The sequence below is a fragment of the Macadamia integrifolia genome, unplaced genomic scaffold, assembly GCF_013358625.1.
Source record: "Macadamia integrifolia cultivar HAES 741 unplaced genomic scaffold, SCU_Mint_v3 scaffold22, whole genome shotgun sequence".
Taxonomy (NCBI): Eukaryota; Viridiplantae; Streptophyta; class Magnoliopsida; order Proteales; family Proteaceae; genus Macadamia; species Macadamia integrifolia.
Window position 1 is genome coordinate 831,352 of NW_024868566.1, and position 15,307 is coordinate 846,658.

The 15,307-nt window shown below is 39.8% G+C and overlaps 1 protein-coding gene across 1 annotated transcript; it reads left to right on the top strand.

The window, feature by feature from the left end:
- The first annotated feature begins 6,868 nt into the window (after positions 1-6,868).
- Positions 6,869-8,166, top strand: LOC122066036. The gene is made up of 3 exons (XM_042629861.1): positions 6,869-7,684; positions 7,801-7,896; positions 8,014-8,166. Exons 1-3 carry the CDS (start codon positions 6,869-6,871, stop codon positions 8,164-8,166), a joined length of 1,065 nt encoding a protein of 354 aa, XP_042485795.1.
- The last annotated feature ends 7,141 nt before the right edge of the window (positions 8,167-15,307 follow it).

Consider the following 15,307-nt stretch of genomic DNA (forward strand, 5'->3'; position numbering starts at 1 on the left):
GCAAATGTGATCCATATTAAGAGTATCAAAGTTTACATCTTATTAATGAATTTAGTTCATACAACGGCTGGTCATCTAGACCATGGATTTAGTAATTGATATTGGCCAATCCGTATCAGTATTGACAGAGACTGATATCGATTCCTAAGCAATTTGGGTTGGGTATCAGTATTGCATGGATCAAGGGCAAAAATGTAATTAAATAAAATCGGAGTAAAATTGTCAAATATAGGTTGATTCAGATTGGTTTCGGATCAGTATTAGCCGAGAATAAATAGTTAATGTGATGATGTTATTTGGAGAATATATTGTTTATCCTTCAAAGTGCGAGTAGGGGATGGAGAGGGAGGCTGATGGTGGGGACGAGGTTGTGGGACAAGTAACGGTGTCAATTCGGTATAGTATCGGTATTTGGTATGGTATCGGTATGGTGCAAGCCATATATACCCATATTGATACCGTACTGAATAGTGATTCAGTACAAGAAGTTCATACCGATACTATACTGAATTTGCTCGGTTTGGTATTTGGTGCTGGCATTTGGTATGGTATCAGTATGGTATGGTGTGTTTTTAAGTGATATCCCATTCCGATACCTTATCGAATTGTGTCTCGAACTCTTGATACAAGAACCTCATACCGATACTAATACCGTACCAAATTTGATGAGTCTACCCGTCTACCCCTATCCTGGGTTTGTTTCCATTCTTTATTTTGGGTTATATCTACTTGACTTTAATCAAGTAAATAGGAAGATCGTTTTAATTCGGAAGATCCATAACTAACTCAAACCCTAGTTCTATAGAGTGATATTTTATTTTTGGGTCTTAGAGCTTACTCTGGATGACGATTCTCTATTTCTTTCTCTCCTTCCCTTCCGAAAACAAGGGGTCATGAAAATCCAATGTTCTCATAGTGGTGACTTCACTAAGGACTATCAAACTTCTGATAATCATTTGATTTTCTTGTTGTGTATTCTTTGTTAAATATTTTTTACATGTTTATATATTATATGGTTGCAGCATTTTACGGTCTGATCTATGCATCTTAAATGACAAATTTTATTTGAAGAGGGCTGAAATCATCTTTTAAAAAATGTCAAAATAATACACCTTCTGAGGGTATTAACTGGTCGGTTTATTCAAAACCAAGATCAAAACCGGTTGATTATCAATTGCTCAGTCATCCGTCTTAATTAGTTTGGTTTAATCAGTCTTTATCGTTCCATAATCGGTCGGTTAAGTTATTTTTTCCTATATGTTGGCTAATTAGTTTAAATGGTGGATATTTCCACCTATTAATCCAAAATTTCTGACCATCCATTTTATGGGTGTCAAAAATGAGACCAGACGATTGTACTAATCGGAACAAACCAAAATTGGCCAACCAAACTCTTTATCATTTCTGTATTGATTTTGGTTTTCTAGAAACTGTTAAGACCGAAACCCACTTGACCATTTATTTGATCGATAAAAAAACCGAAGCCCGAAAATCAATAGAATTTACTAATTTTTGTTTAATATATTTTTTTTCCTTTTACATATGAAAAACAGGATCAGAATGATAAGGAACCATTAAATTTAAAATAATAATAACAAAAAAAGAAAAAGACCAAATCCAACATCATCCATAACTATTGCTTTTGGCTTGAATTTTGGTGTTGAGGGCAATAAATGTAATTTAGTCGTTACCAAATAATAATAATAATAAATTTTATTTTGTATTTATAAATACAAGAACTCATGCCTTCTTAAAATATATATATATCATACTATTATATAAAAGCACGTGACACGTCACTTCCTCCACTTTCTCAAACTCAAATTCTGTTTTCCACTCATTATGACGTCACGTTTTGAAACTCTTTAGTATTGTCCATCTCTCCCTCCCACTTCACGTTTTGAAATTCTATAGGTTTGTCCGTCTCTCTTTTCCATTTCCTTTTTCTTCTCAAACTCCTCCCTCCCAGTTTCTTTTTTTCTATTGTTAACAATGTGAGATTTTCACTACTTATTATATGGATGAAGGGTGACCAAGCATCGATCATCGTAGGTGCCATTGTCTTTGTTAAAGAATTGGAGCAGCTGTTGCAATCACTTGATTCTCAAAAGAGAATGAGCAAATCATAAAGCTAAGCCTTTCTTTGGTTTGATTTATATTTGCATTTATTTGACTTATTTCTATTTTTACAAGTGTTTGGTATAATTTATAGCACATATTTTTTTATTATTATAAATTAGAATAAATCACAAATCACAAATTACTCTCAAGCTATTTGTGATTTGTGGCAACAAATCATTTATGTTGATTTTTGCGCTACCTTAAATGAGCATGTCTCCTAAACTACTCAAAATTAAAGGTAAATATGTAACTTCAATATGTTTTATACTTTTCCAATAAAAAACCCCAAATGCTATCATCTCTCACTCGAAGCTCAAAGCTGAAGATGAAACCTAAAACCTATTTTCTCATTATATAATCTATTTTATAAATAGTGACCAAATGAATACTATTTGTGGTCCATAATTTATAGTCACAAATAATTTTTTAAAAATAGTTAATAAATACAAATAGAAATCCTACCAGAGAGAGCCTAAGGTAACCCACCACCACTCAAGAGTCCACCATACCAGTCAATGGATTCTTCACATTGCTGCAATATAGGAGTGACTCGTCATGATCGGCCAATTCCCAATCAAGTGTCGTCTCTGTTTCCAAAAGTTATCGACTGCTCCTTATTTCCTCTTTTTCCCATTATTTTTCCTGAATCTGTGTTTTCTGTGTACATTGCAAATTGCAAACCGATTGACATATGAACTGTAAAGAGCTATATGTTTATGCTAAGGTTTATTAATTTTAAGTTTAGGCACTTAAGTTTATAGGAATTGTTAACATTGCTACTACCCCATGTAGTTAAGAAGATAAAGGTTTTCGAAGTTGGTTACAACATACAAGTGATTTTTTCTTTTTCCTTGCTAACTTAATTATTTACTATCATGTGATTCAACGCAACTGACTCGGCCACATTTTAGCTGTTACATTCATTGTTTGGTTCTGTGTCCACTTGAAACTCTGTTTGGTCATTTACTTTCCTTAATGACATACACATGTCCTTGTTATTTCCCCATATTATGGATAATGGATTAAGTGGAGCTAATAGTATTAATTCTTGTTTTCTTTCCCCTCCTTTTTGACATACGAAAGCATTGATTCATGTTAGTTGGTCTATTCGTTGTCAATTCACAAGTGTACCTCTCTTGATTAGCATGCACTGGCCTATTTTCCACTTAGGGATGAATAATCCATCAAGCTTAACCTTGTAGTAGTCCATTATTAGTGTCCTAGGATCTTTCAAGGCTTAATCTGCTTTTGGTGAAATTTTTTTGAGCAAAGTAAACCCTGATCAGTATCGTTAATTACACTGATGCGGAATTGGTATTGACAATATGGATTAAATAAAAGATAAATATAATATTCGTTACAGGGTCTAAGGAGGGGCAGATTTATGCAACCTTAATCCCACTTTGTGGAGAGGTTGTTTCCTTGATTTAAATCCAATATCACAAGTTGCAATAGAGCAACCTCACCATTGCGTCAACATCTGCCCTCCATATGGACTCTATCTATACAATGGCTAAAATTGCATGTCAACCCTTCATTCATTTTATTGAGCAGATATGTAAGAGAAGAAATCCAATTAATGAAAGGCCATATAATTGAACTAGGACATGCATGACATTTGACCTATAGATGTTCTATCTAATCAACAGTTATATTCGAAATATCAGCCATAGATGACGAAAGCAAATGCACAATTAATCTCCAAATGCACAACCCTTTTGCTTCCAAGAAGAACACCTTAACATGGTTATTTATTCCACATGCAAGGCAACTAAAAATGCACAAATTGCTAACAAACAATTTTTGCATCTCATAGTGAAACTTAGTCGATCACTTGTATCTTTCTTGGATGTCAATAATTGGAATGGAGTTTTTCGTGAGTCTTATGATGCTAATGTGAGATTCAGTAAATTGAACTCTCTATATGTTTTCATTAAAATCATGATTTTTTTTTATATTTTTAATAAGTTCTACATGTTGCAGTTCCCAGCAAGATGTAGTGGAGACATTCTCTCTTTCCTTTGAGATGCGTGTTTGAGGTTGGGATGATAGTAGTATTATGTGTTCTTATAACCTTGTTCAATAGCATCCCTACATGTGCTGATCCAAAGCTTCTGAAAGAGACCATAAGAGGAGAGTAGGAACTTTATGGGTATAAAAATTGTTTCTTCCCAATTAGAATATATTTTTTTTCCTCTCTTAGTGTTCTAATCAAATCACAAGCTTTTCGGAATTTGAAAGAATGGAGAAAGGAGAGAGAAGCTCTCCAGTGGGCGAGAAACGCCTTGGGCACGCCCAAGATCCCGACGGTGATCAGAGAAACAATGTTTGACAGGCCTTGATTACTGATTTCATGAGGCTTGTCTTGCAACCAATGGTGGTGGAGAGACCTGTAGTGCCACCACCAAGGCACTCCTTCTCATCGGTGGTGGGAAGAGGATTGCCAGAGGTGGATGATCTCCCCGATCCTATTCACACTGGATCCTTAACCAAGGTGGTTATTCCTCAGGAGGCATATGAGGAGCGACTAGAGCGGTTTCGTTTTGCCTTAATCGGTAGAGCGAACTTTAGATTCATATCAATGGATTTTATAAGAAAGGAGGCAGCAAATTCATGGAATCTGGAAGGAAAGGTGGCTCTATCGGCGATGGGGAAAGGATTTATCCTTTTTCAATTTCAACTAGAAGTAGACATGACCATGATATGGCGCAGAAGCTCTATCAAGGTTGGAGGGCAACATGTCAAATTCCAAAAATGGAGATAGGATTTCACTATACATGAAATGCATATTGATAAGAAAATGGTCTGGATCAGATTTCCTGATCTTCCTTTAGAATACTAGCACGAGAAAATTCTCCTTACTATGGCTAAGGCAACAGGTCGTCCCATGGCCATCGACAAGCACACTCGAGCAGTTACAATGGGAGGTTTTGCAAGAATCCAAGTCGAGATGGAAGTTGGTGCTAGCCGTGTAGATGAGATACATGCTGAGAGAAGGGTACCAGGCTCCCATGAGATCTTCTTGTTCAAACAACAAGTTATATACAAAGACAGCTTGGGGCTTTGTGGGTTCTGTAAAAAGGCAGGCCATTCGATTTCTGACTACAGAATTAGGAAATCAGTGGAGGAGAAGAAAAAATCCAAAACACATGTGACTCCTGGAGCGGTGTATGTAGATGAAGCCGATGAAGAAGCTTCCCACGTCCCTTTTGTCAACAATGGTGATGAAGGCCACCTTGACAATGGTGATGATGCTACCATTCAGCAGGAAGAGGAGACCGGCGGCAGCAGGGTTGCGGACTCCATTGCACCAAATATGGAAATTAATGAGGGAATGGAAATCTCACGATCTCCTTCCTTATCGGGAGAGAATGTGAATTTGAATTCAAATCCACTTCCTAATCAAGAGAATGTGGGGTCCATCGAGATTTTCCTTCCTATCTCAAGTGAGAGACACCAAGATTTGGGGGGTAGCCGTTCCCCTATAACCGAACCTCCTCTAGGTAATGGGCATCCAGCGCTCAGCAACAAGGGGAGATTATCACATGTAATGGATTCAATATCTAATCCTAGATCATCCCACCAGGAAAATCATGCGGCGGAGAATATCATTTCATCTATTCCATGCACATCACTACGCGGAGGAGTAGTGGAGGTGCACCATGAGGAGATAGAAATGGATGATAAGCTTGTTGCAGCCGCTGAATCCAAGTTACATTATGCTTGAAGAAACGAGAAAGGGACAAACACTGTGTCGCAGGCCAGAAGGTCTGATCGACTTGCAACCCAAAAAAGTAATTCATGAAGATTCTCATTTGGAATGTGAGAGGCTTCAAGAAGGCCTTAGCGCAGATGGCCCTGAGGAAAATTGTAAGAGATAACGACCCAGACTTTCTCTGCCTGGCCGAACCGATGATTGATGTGAACAAGTGCCCAACTCATTACTTCAGAAAATTGGGCTTTAAAGCAGACGTTATCTGCAATACCAAAAGAGAAAAAATTCCAAATCTATGGCTGCTCTAGAAGCGAGATATTCCTAAACCTTCAATTTTTTCTAGTTCTGATCAGCAAATTTCAGTTCATGTAGATTGGAAAGGAAAATTTATTATCATTTCATCCGTACATGCTAGCAATTTTAGAGCTATTAGAAGGGAGCTCTAGATGGATCTTGAGGCAGTGTCGGTGTTGGTTGAACCATGGGCCGTGGTTGGAGATTTCAATGCCACCCTTGCATCTAATGAAAAGAGGGGTCCTGGTACCTTTAACCGCGGCTCTACCATGGAATTTGATGCTATGATAGACTCATGTAAATTGATAAAACTAGCATCTCAGGGGCCATAGTTCACTTGGACCAATAATAGAAGAAGGGACAATGTCTCTGCGATAGAGGATTCTGTAATGAGGAATGGTTGAACACCATCCAGGATTGTTCTCAATTGGTCATTCCAAGGGATTTTTCTGATCACAATCCAAATCTTGTTCTCTCTGAAGCTTGCCCTAGACCTGCTAATTGTCCTTTCCGCTTTCATAAGTTTTGGACAGAGCACCTTGATTTTTTGAAGAAAGTTGCTGATTCATGGAGTCATAACATCTGCGGGCCACATCTTATATTCTTGCCCAGAAACTAAAAAGGCTAAGGCCAATCATTAAAACCTGGGCTAGGGAAAATTTTTCAAACTTTGAGATTGAACTGGTCAGAACGAGAGAGGCTTTGGACTAGATACAAGCTCAAATTGAGTTGTAGAGAATGGACGACTCCCTCTTTGGGCAAGAAGCCGATGCAAAATCTGCCTATTTGGTTGCCATGAAAAATCATGAAAAATTATGGGCTGAGAAGTCAAGGATTAGATGGATGAAGGAGGGAGATCGTAACTTCAAGTTTTTTCACCTCTACACAAAAATTAAGAGAGCCAAAAACACTACTCGAAGAGTCAAAAAAATTGATGGGTCTATAATTTCTGACATAGATAATATAGCTTGCTACATGTCCAAATTCTATGAAGATTTTCACAAGGGAGTTCCAGTGACAAATCGTCTGGATTTGCTTGATGCTATCCCAAGGCTTATTGATGAGGTGGATCTTCTATCTCAGGATTCAATCCCAGGTCCGAATGAGATAAAGCGTACAATGTGGGATCTGGACCCTGAGAGTTCACTAGGTCCAGATGGCTATCCTGGCTATTTCTTTCGTTGCTGTTGGAATATTATTTCTAGAGATTTTGAAAGAGCAGTGGGTGATTTCTTTACTTCCAGATCGATGCCACCGGGTATGAACAACAACTTATTAGTCTTAATTCCCAAAATCAACGGGGCTACGTCTCTTAACAAATTCAGGCCTCTCTGCATGGGTAATTTCTTCTGTAAAATAATATCTAAAATTCTTGCAACTAGATTGTCCTTCCTCCTCCCTAGACTAATCTCAGAAGAACAGGGAGCTTTTCAGAAAGGGAAGCATATTCATAACAATATTGCCTTGGCATCCGAGCTGGCGAATATTATGCATTCTACTACAAGAGGTGGTGGGTTAAGAGCAAAAATTGATATTCAAAAGGCCTTCGACACAGTTTCTTGGGATTTTATTCTAAAAGTCCTAAAAATATTTTGGTTTTTCCGATATTTGGCTGAAATGGATTTAACAAATCCTATCCACTTCTAAAATTTCCATTCTGCTAAATGAAGGCCCAGTTGGCTACTTCGGAGTTGAACGGGGGCTTCGTCAAGGTGACCCCATTTCTCCAATATTATTTATTATTGCTGAAGAAGTTCTCTGCAGAGGTCTGAAGCACCTTCTCCATAGAAAGGAAATCAAAGCCTTAAAAGGCCCTCGAGGTGTGTCTGCTCCTACCCATCTTCTCTTCACTGATGATATTTTTATTTTCATAAATGCTCCAGCAATTATGTCAGAAACTTGAAGAATTTTATCAGAAAGTACCAGGAGTTCTTAGGGCAGATAGTGAACTTGGAAAAAAGCTAGCTATTCATGGGTACAATATCTTCTTCAAGGAAACAGGCTATTGTGGAAACAATGGAAATCCTAGAATGTAAATTCCCCACAAAGTACCTCGGCATAGAAATTTTCAAATGTCAAGTTAAAAACCAATATATGATGCCTGCTCTGGACAAGATCAGAGATCATTTATCAGGCTGGAAAGGAAAGACCCTCTCAATGGCTGGTCGAGCTTAGCTAGTTCGACCAGTTATATCAAGCATGCCAGTGCATAATTTCTCAATATATTGGTGGTCGTCTTCTATGATTGCGCAAATGGAGAAGTGGATGAGAAATTTTATCTGGACAGGAGACATTGACACTTCAAAGGATGTGACTGTCAAGTGGGATCAGGTTTGCAAGCCTATGGATGAAGGAGGTTTGGGGATCCGCAGGATGAGAGACGTAAATATTTCCTTGCTTGCTAAGCAGGCATGGAACATAAAGCATGGGGAATCAAATTCTTCAAGCTTCTTCAAGGCTCGGTTTTTGTCAAAATGGTAGCCTAAAAAACTTATTTGGCCTTCTTCAATTTGGCCTGGCATCCACAGAGTGTGGTCTTTCATATCTAGCAGAGAGAGATGGATAATAGGAAATGGGAAAAAAATCAATCTCTGGAGCGACATTTGGATGGGGGAAGCATCTATAGTGGACATCTGTGGCAGTGCCCTCTCCCCGCTCATTAATTCCAGGACTAAGGTCTCTGAAATAATATCGGATGGCAGATGGAAAATTCCTGAAGTTCACTCTGAAACCCTTAAGAAGGTTTTCTCTAATGCAAAAAAAAAAAATAGAATTCCTCAGGTCGACACAGAAGATCGCTGTCTCTAGAGTGGGACCTTCTCTAGCATGATTTCTTCCTTCTTTGCGTGGAATGAAATAAGAAAGAGAAATCCCAATATCCCCTAGTTGTCTCTAGCTTGGAACAAATAGCTTCAACCTCGGAAATCTATTTTTGGGTGGCGGTTGATGCATAAAAAACTTCCCACAGACGATAATATTATCCTTAAAGGCATACCCCTGGCATCAAAGTGCTGCCTCTATGGATTAGATGTTGAATCATTCAACCACATATTTTTATACCTGTCTTTCTCCTTGGAAATATGGAAAAAATATTTGGAGTGTTTTGGTATAACTTGACCTAGGCCTATTGATCTTCATCAGTTATCCTGGTGGTGGGTGAGAAAAAGAAGAACTCTTTCCGTGAAAGATGTTTGGTCCATAGGACTTGTGGTGATTTCGGACAATATTTGGAGGGAACAAAACATCAAATACCATGATCATACTCATCACCCTTTCATCCAAATTTTTGAAAAAATTAAGCGGGACATTCAAGACGCCGGTGTGAGATTCAGGATATCCTTTCAGTCTAAAAAAGAGTTGTAGCTTTTTTTCCTACTCTAGTTTTTAGTCTATTGTAATTGGGTTTTTTTTTCCTGCTGATGGCAATGCCGAAGGTGGGGACAAAAAATTTCCATTGATATCTCTGTACCTTTTCCTCATTAATAAAATCACTTGAGCCTTTAGAAAAAAAAATCACAAGCTTTTCTTATGTTTAGTTATAGTATTAATTGATGGTTTCTTATATAGGTATATTGCCTCCAATTGTGATTCCATTGTTACAATGGTTGAAAATCACAACTGGCTAGGTTTTGGTTATGAAGATGCTGTTGCACAGGCGATAATAAAAGGCATATAATCCTAAATTAACCCTCTTTATATCATAATGAACTCGTACAGTCTGTTACCATTTTTTTCAACTTAATTTTTTTTTTCCAGGATTGGATTTGGATTGTGGAGTCTCTTAAACCAATTTAACTGATGCTGCCACATTAAATGGCAAAGTCAAATAAGCAAACATGTATAGACAAGGCTTTGAACAATCTTTAAGTTGTTCTTATAAGGCTTGGCTTCTTTGATGGCAGCAGTTATGAGGCTTGGCTTCTGTCTGTCAACCCTGTTTTCGTTTAGGACATTTGGTTGTTGCATATTCGATTAGGACATTTGGTTGTTATGATTCACAACTGATCTGTCCTAATGGATTGAGCTACGGATGGAAGAGAGGATGGTGCCTGTGAGAGATGCGACGGAGGGGCGGCCACTTGACCGTGGAAAGCAACCTCTGATTACTGAGTATCTCCGACCTAGAACTACACTAGTGCCGATTGGAGTAGGAGAGGGTCGGCCTAAGGAGATCAATGGAGGACATAAGCAAAGGATTTCTGATCATCCGAGCAACCATAGACCTACTAAGAAGAGGTCCTACTCTACGATGGTAGGGAAGGCGATTCCAGATGTTGGGCAACTTCCTGAGCCGATCCATGCTGGATCACTCACAAAAATTATTATTCCCCAAGACCGGTACGAGGAGAGGCTCCAGAGGTTCAAATTCGCTCTAATTGGAAGGGTTAATTTTAGATTCATCTCTCTTGATAATATTAGAAAAGCGGCTGAGAAATCATGGAATCTCAAAGGCAATGTCAGAATGGCACCCATGGGGAAGGGGTTCATCCTGTTTCAATTTGACACTGAGGTGGATATGACATCAATGTGGAGGAGGAGTTTGACGAAGGTCGGAGGACAGATTATTAGATTTCAACCATGGAGGCCTGATTTTGATGCCCATGCCAATAACCCCTCTACCAAACTCGTGTGGATCAGGTTTCTAGAGCTACCCCTTGAGTATTGGCTTGAGAGGATTCTTCTGACCATTAATAAGGTGGCAGGAAGGCAGGTAGCTTTGGATAAGCGCACACATTCAGCCGTGATGGGCACTTATGCACGTGTTCAAGTTGAGATTGAGATTGGTGCTAAACGCCTTGAAGATTTTCAAGTTATGAGGATGCAACCAGGTACAGGCGAGGCCTTCTGGTTCAAGCAAAGAATTATATATGAGGATGATATGAAGCATTGTGGATTTTGCAGAAAATCTGGGCACACTGTACATGAGTACAGAACTAAAAAATCTGATGACAAACATGAAGCACGGCAGCAACAGGGATCAATACCAGGGGCGGTTTACCCTGAGAACGCTGGTGGTGGATGGCAAGGTGAAGGAGCCCCGGTGAGATCGTAGGGCAGAGATCTCTCCCAATCACCTATTAGGTTTCCTTCCTTAGCTAGGAATCAAAACAGGGAGGAGATTAATCAAGATTGGGATTCTAATATGGCTAACGGTCAAATTCATAGTGACCTGCCAAATATGATTGATTCTCAATATGGGAGGAATATCCCTTATATGCCAAGTGGGAATAATCTCTTGAATTTGGATCAGCTTGACGTTAACAATAAGGATGACTCGCTTCATGGGTCTGATGGGCCTGGAAGTGGGTTGCCCATGGAACTAGGTTATGGAGTGGAAGGTAAGAGGCAGCACTCTATCAATGGCATTGTTCAAAGGTGTGAAGAGAAATTATCGCAAGGAGGGGACGACCTGGTCCAATTAGAAGGAAATAGACAGTGACAGGAATGGGGGGATAAAGCAACCCTCTCGATAGTGGTGGACAGTCATGACCGTGGTGCTGGGCTCGGAAGTCTTGGCCAGAGTGATCGCGAGACAGCTCTTATAAGGGGTGGACGAAGCACGGACCGGAACTTCAGGAGAAATTCATTATACTCTACGCTACAACAGGATAACGTGATTACAAATGTTAACCCCATTCATATGCAGGGAGGTAATGCCGTAGTGCCACATCCTGAGGTGGCACATATGGATAAAATGCTATGGGAAAGGGAAGAGGTTGTGCGGGTAATCGCGAGACGGAAAAAGGGAAATAGATGGCTAATATGTAGCAGACTTTGTGTGAGTCTGATCGTACTACAGAATATAAAAAGTAAATTAAGTTAGCCCTCTATTGGAATATCAAGGGGATGAGAAAATTAGCGGCAAAGCTGGCTTTGAGTAACTTATTAAGGGAGAAGAATGTGGACCTCTTGTGCATCGCTGAACCCATGTTGGAGGCGGTGAATTTTCCAAAAAAAAAATTCAGCAAGAGAGGTTTTGATTCGGATTTTATTTACAATGTCAGAGATGATCGGCCCCCTAATCTATGGGTCGCTTGGCGGAGAGGGGTGAGCAAGCCTGTTGTTGTGGCTTTCTTAGACCAATAGATTTCTATGAAGGTGCAATGGGTAGAGACCCTGTTTCTTTTTCACTGTGGTGCATGAAAAATTTATGCGGGCTGCTCGGAGAGACCTGTGGAATGATTTGGTAAGTGTTAACCCTGGCCTTAACGTGGCCTGGATGGTGGTTGGGGATTTTAACGCTACTTTGGCATCTCATGAAAAAAGGAGTCCTAGAGTACTTAACCTGGGGTCGGCTGCGGATTTTGGAGCTATGGTGGATGCTTGCCTTCTTATTAAAATCCCATCTTAGGGTCAAAAATTCACTTGGTCCAACAACAGAAGGAGGGGCAATGTTGCTACTGTTCTGGACCGAAGTTTCTGCAACAACGCCTGGATCTCCACCTTCTTGGTTGTCCACCAAGTTGTCCTTCAGAGGGTGGCCTCCGATCACTCCCCAGTCCTGGTGGTGTCTGTGGCTTCAGAAAGGCCAAGAAATTGCCCCTTCAGATTTCAGCGCTTTTGGACAGAGCACAAGACCTTTTTACACACTGTGAAGAGATCATTGGATGAGGACATCAGAGGTTCCCCCATGGTGGTGTTTGTGGAAAAATTAAAAAGATTAAAAGGGGTTCTGTGGACATGGGGGAAAAGCAGTTTCCCAAATTTTAACGTTGAGTTGGAGGATGCAAGGAAAGGACTGGAAGACATGCGACGGGAGATTGAGGAACAGGGCATGTTTGATGAGCTTTTTTCTCGGGAAGCTAACGCAAAAACAAGGTCGCTGAAGGCCTTGGAGAATTACGAAAAATTATGGGCTAGAAAAGCTCGTATTAAATGGCGGCTGCAGGGCAATAGATGTTCCAAAATTTTTCACATCTTTGCAAAGATGAGAAGAATTAAAAACTCTATTAGAATGATTAAACAAGAGGATGGCGTGGTTCTTGTTGAAAAAGACCAAATTGAAGGCTACGTGACCGTTTTATGAAAACTTTCATAAAGATGTCCCTACCCATGATCATATGGAGCTCTTGGAGTGTATACCTAATTCTTTAGAGGAGGACGAGAGGACTGGGCTGGATTGGACTCCATCTAATGAAGAAATTAAGGGAGCTGTTTGGGACCACGATTTTGAGAGCGCCCCGGGTCTGGACAGATTTCCAGGTACATTTTATAAGGTATGTTGGGATATCATTGCGACAGATGTTTGCAAAGCTATTAATTTCTTTTTTAGAACAGACTACTTCCCTTATGGAATCAATAACATTTTTTTGGTATTGATTCCGAAAGTGGAGGGAGCAATTTCTCTGGATAAATTCCGCCCATTATGCGGGGGAAATTTTTTATGCAAAATTATTTCAAAAATCATGGCTTTGAGATTATCGAGAGTGCTGCCCAGTATAATGTCTGAGGAGCAAGGTACCTTTCAGAAAGGAAAAATCATCCACTCCAACATTTGTTTGGCTTTGGAGCTAGCAAATTTGATGTTTTCCACCACCCGGGGGGGAGATATGGGGTTGAAGATAGATATCCAGAAGGCCTACGATACCATTTCTTGGAAATTTCTATTCCATGTTATGTGTAAATTTGGTTTCTCAGAAAAATGGATTTCCAGGATAAGTCAGCTTCTTCAATCAGCAAAAATCTCGGTTATGTTGAATGGCGAATCGGTTGGGTACTTTGGCATGGAAAGACATCTTAGACAAGGGGACCCAATCTCCCCCAATGCTTTTTATCATAGCTGAAGAGGTGATATGTAGAGGGCTGACAAACTTGGTCGCAAAAAAGAGTTTGAAAGCTTTGAATGGTCCACGTGGTGTCGCTACTCTAGTGCATAGTCTGTTCGTGGATGACATCTTTATTTTCTCTAATGCCTTGATCAAGTATGTGAAGAATTTAAAGTTATTCCTTTCAATGTATGAGGATTTCTCAGGTCAGAAAATTAATATTGAGAAAAATAAGATTTTTCTTGGCCCTATTACTGCCTGGAGGAAGCTGGCCATTATTGATGTACTAAAAATCCCAGTTTGCAACTTTCCCACCAAATACCTGTGCGTGGAGATTTTCAAAGGAAGGGTGAGAAAGGAGGCCTTGCTTCCGATCTTGGACAAGGTCAAAAGTAGATTGGCAGGGTGGAAAGGAAATTTACTTTCTATGGCTGGAAGAGTTGAACTTGTGAGATCAGTTATCTTGGGGATGACTAGCCATTCCTTTGATGTTTATTGGTGACCCTCTACTTTGATTTCTATTATGGAAAGGTGGATGCGCAATTTCATTTGGACAGGTGATATCGATTCGGTTAAAAAAATCACTATTAAATGGGATATATGTAGTAGGCCGAAGGAGGAAGGTGGTTTGGGGCTAAGAAGGTTGAGGGATATGAATAAGGCTACTCTGTGTAGTCTAGCATGGAGAATAAAGCATGAAAAGTCATTAGCATTCAACTTTCTCAGGGCTAGATTTCTGAAACGAAATGGCTCGCTTAGACCTGGTTACAGGGCGTCATTTATTTGGCCTGGAATAAAAAAGGTGTGGGGCTTCATTGTGGCTAATGAGAGGTGGATGGTAGGAAATAGGCAGGAAGATTGATTTTTGGAAGGACAAATGGGCTAATGGGTTCTCTGTCCAGGATTTAGTGGATGACACTGGCGATCAAGGTCCTTTGACGATTGATCGCTTCATTATCAGCTTCCAGTGGAACTTGCCTCCGGTCATATCTTCGACCATGACTGACATTTTTGTCTTGATCAAAGGTATCAAAATTCCACAATATGAATGTGAGGATAGGTGTTTTTGGAAGGGTTCTATAGATGGATCATTTTCTATTAAATCGGCATGGGAGGAGACCCGATTTTGTAACCCAAAAGTGCCATGGTTTTCTATTGTGTGGGGTAAAAACTTCCAGCCTCGAATGTCTTTGTTTGGTTGGCGGCTGATCCATGGAAGGCTGCCGGTCAATGATGTGGTTAAAAAAAGAGGTATTTATCTTGCGTCAAAATGTGCTTTGTGTGGTGAGAAGGAAGAATCCTTGGAGCATGTCTTTATACACTTCCCCTTTTCAGTTGAGATATGGATCTTCTTTTGTGGGATTTTTAACATCAAGTGGGCAAACCCAAGTACGATTTCCAATTTGTTTCA

Coding starts and splice junctions, on each gene's coding strand:
- LOC122066036 (XM_042629861.1), top strand. CDS start 6,869: ATGGACGACTCCCTCTTTGGGCAAGAAGCCGATGCAAAATCTGCCTAT. Junction 7,685..7,800: donor TTCAAAAGGCCTTCGACACA/GTTTCTTGGGAT, acceptor TGCTAAATGAAG/GCCCAGTTGGCTACTTCGGA. Junction 7,897..8,013: donor TGAAGAAGTTCTCTGCAGAG/GTCTGAAGCACC, acceptor TAAATGCTCCAG/CAATTATGTCAGAAACTTGA.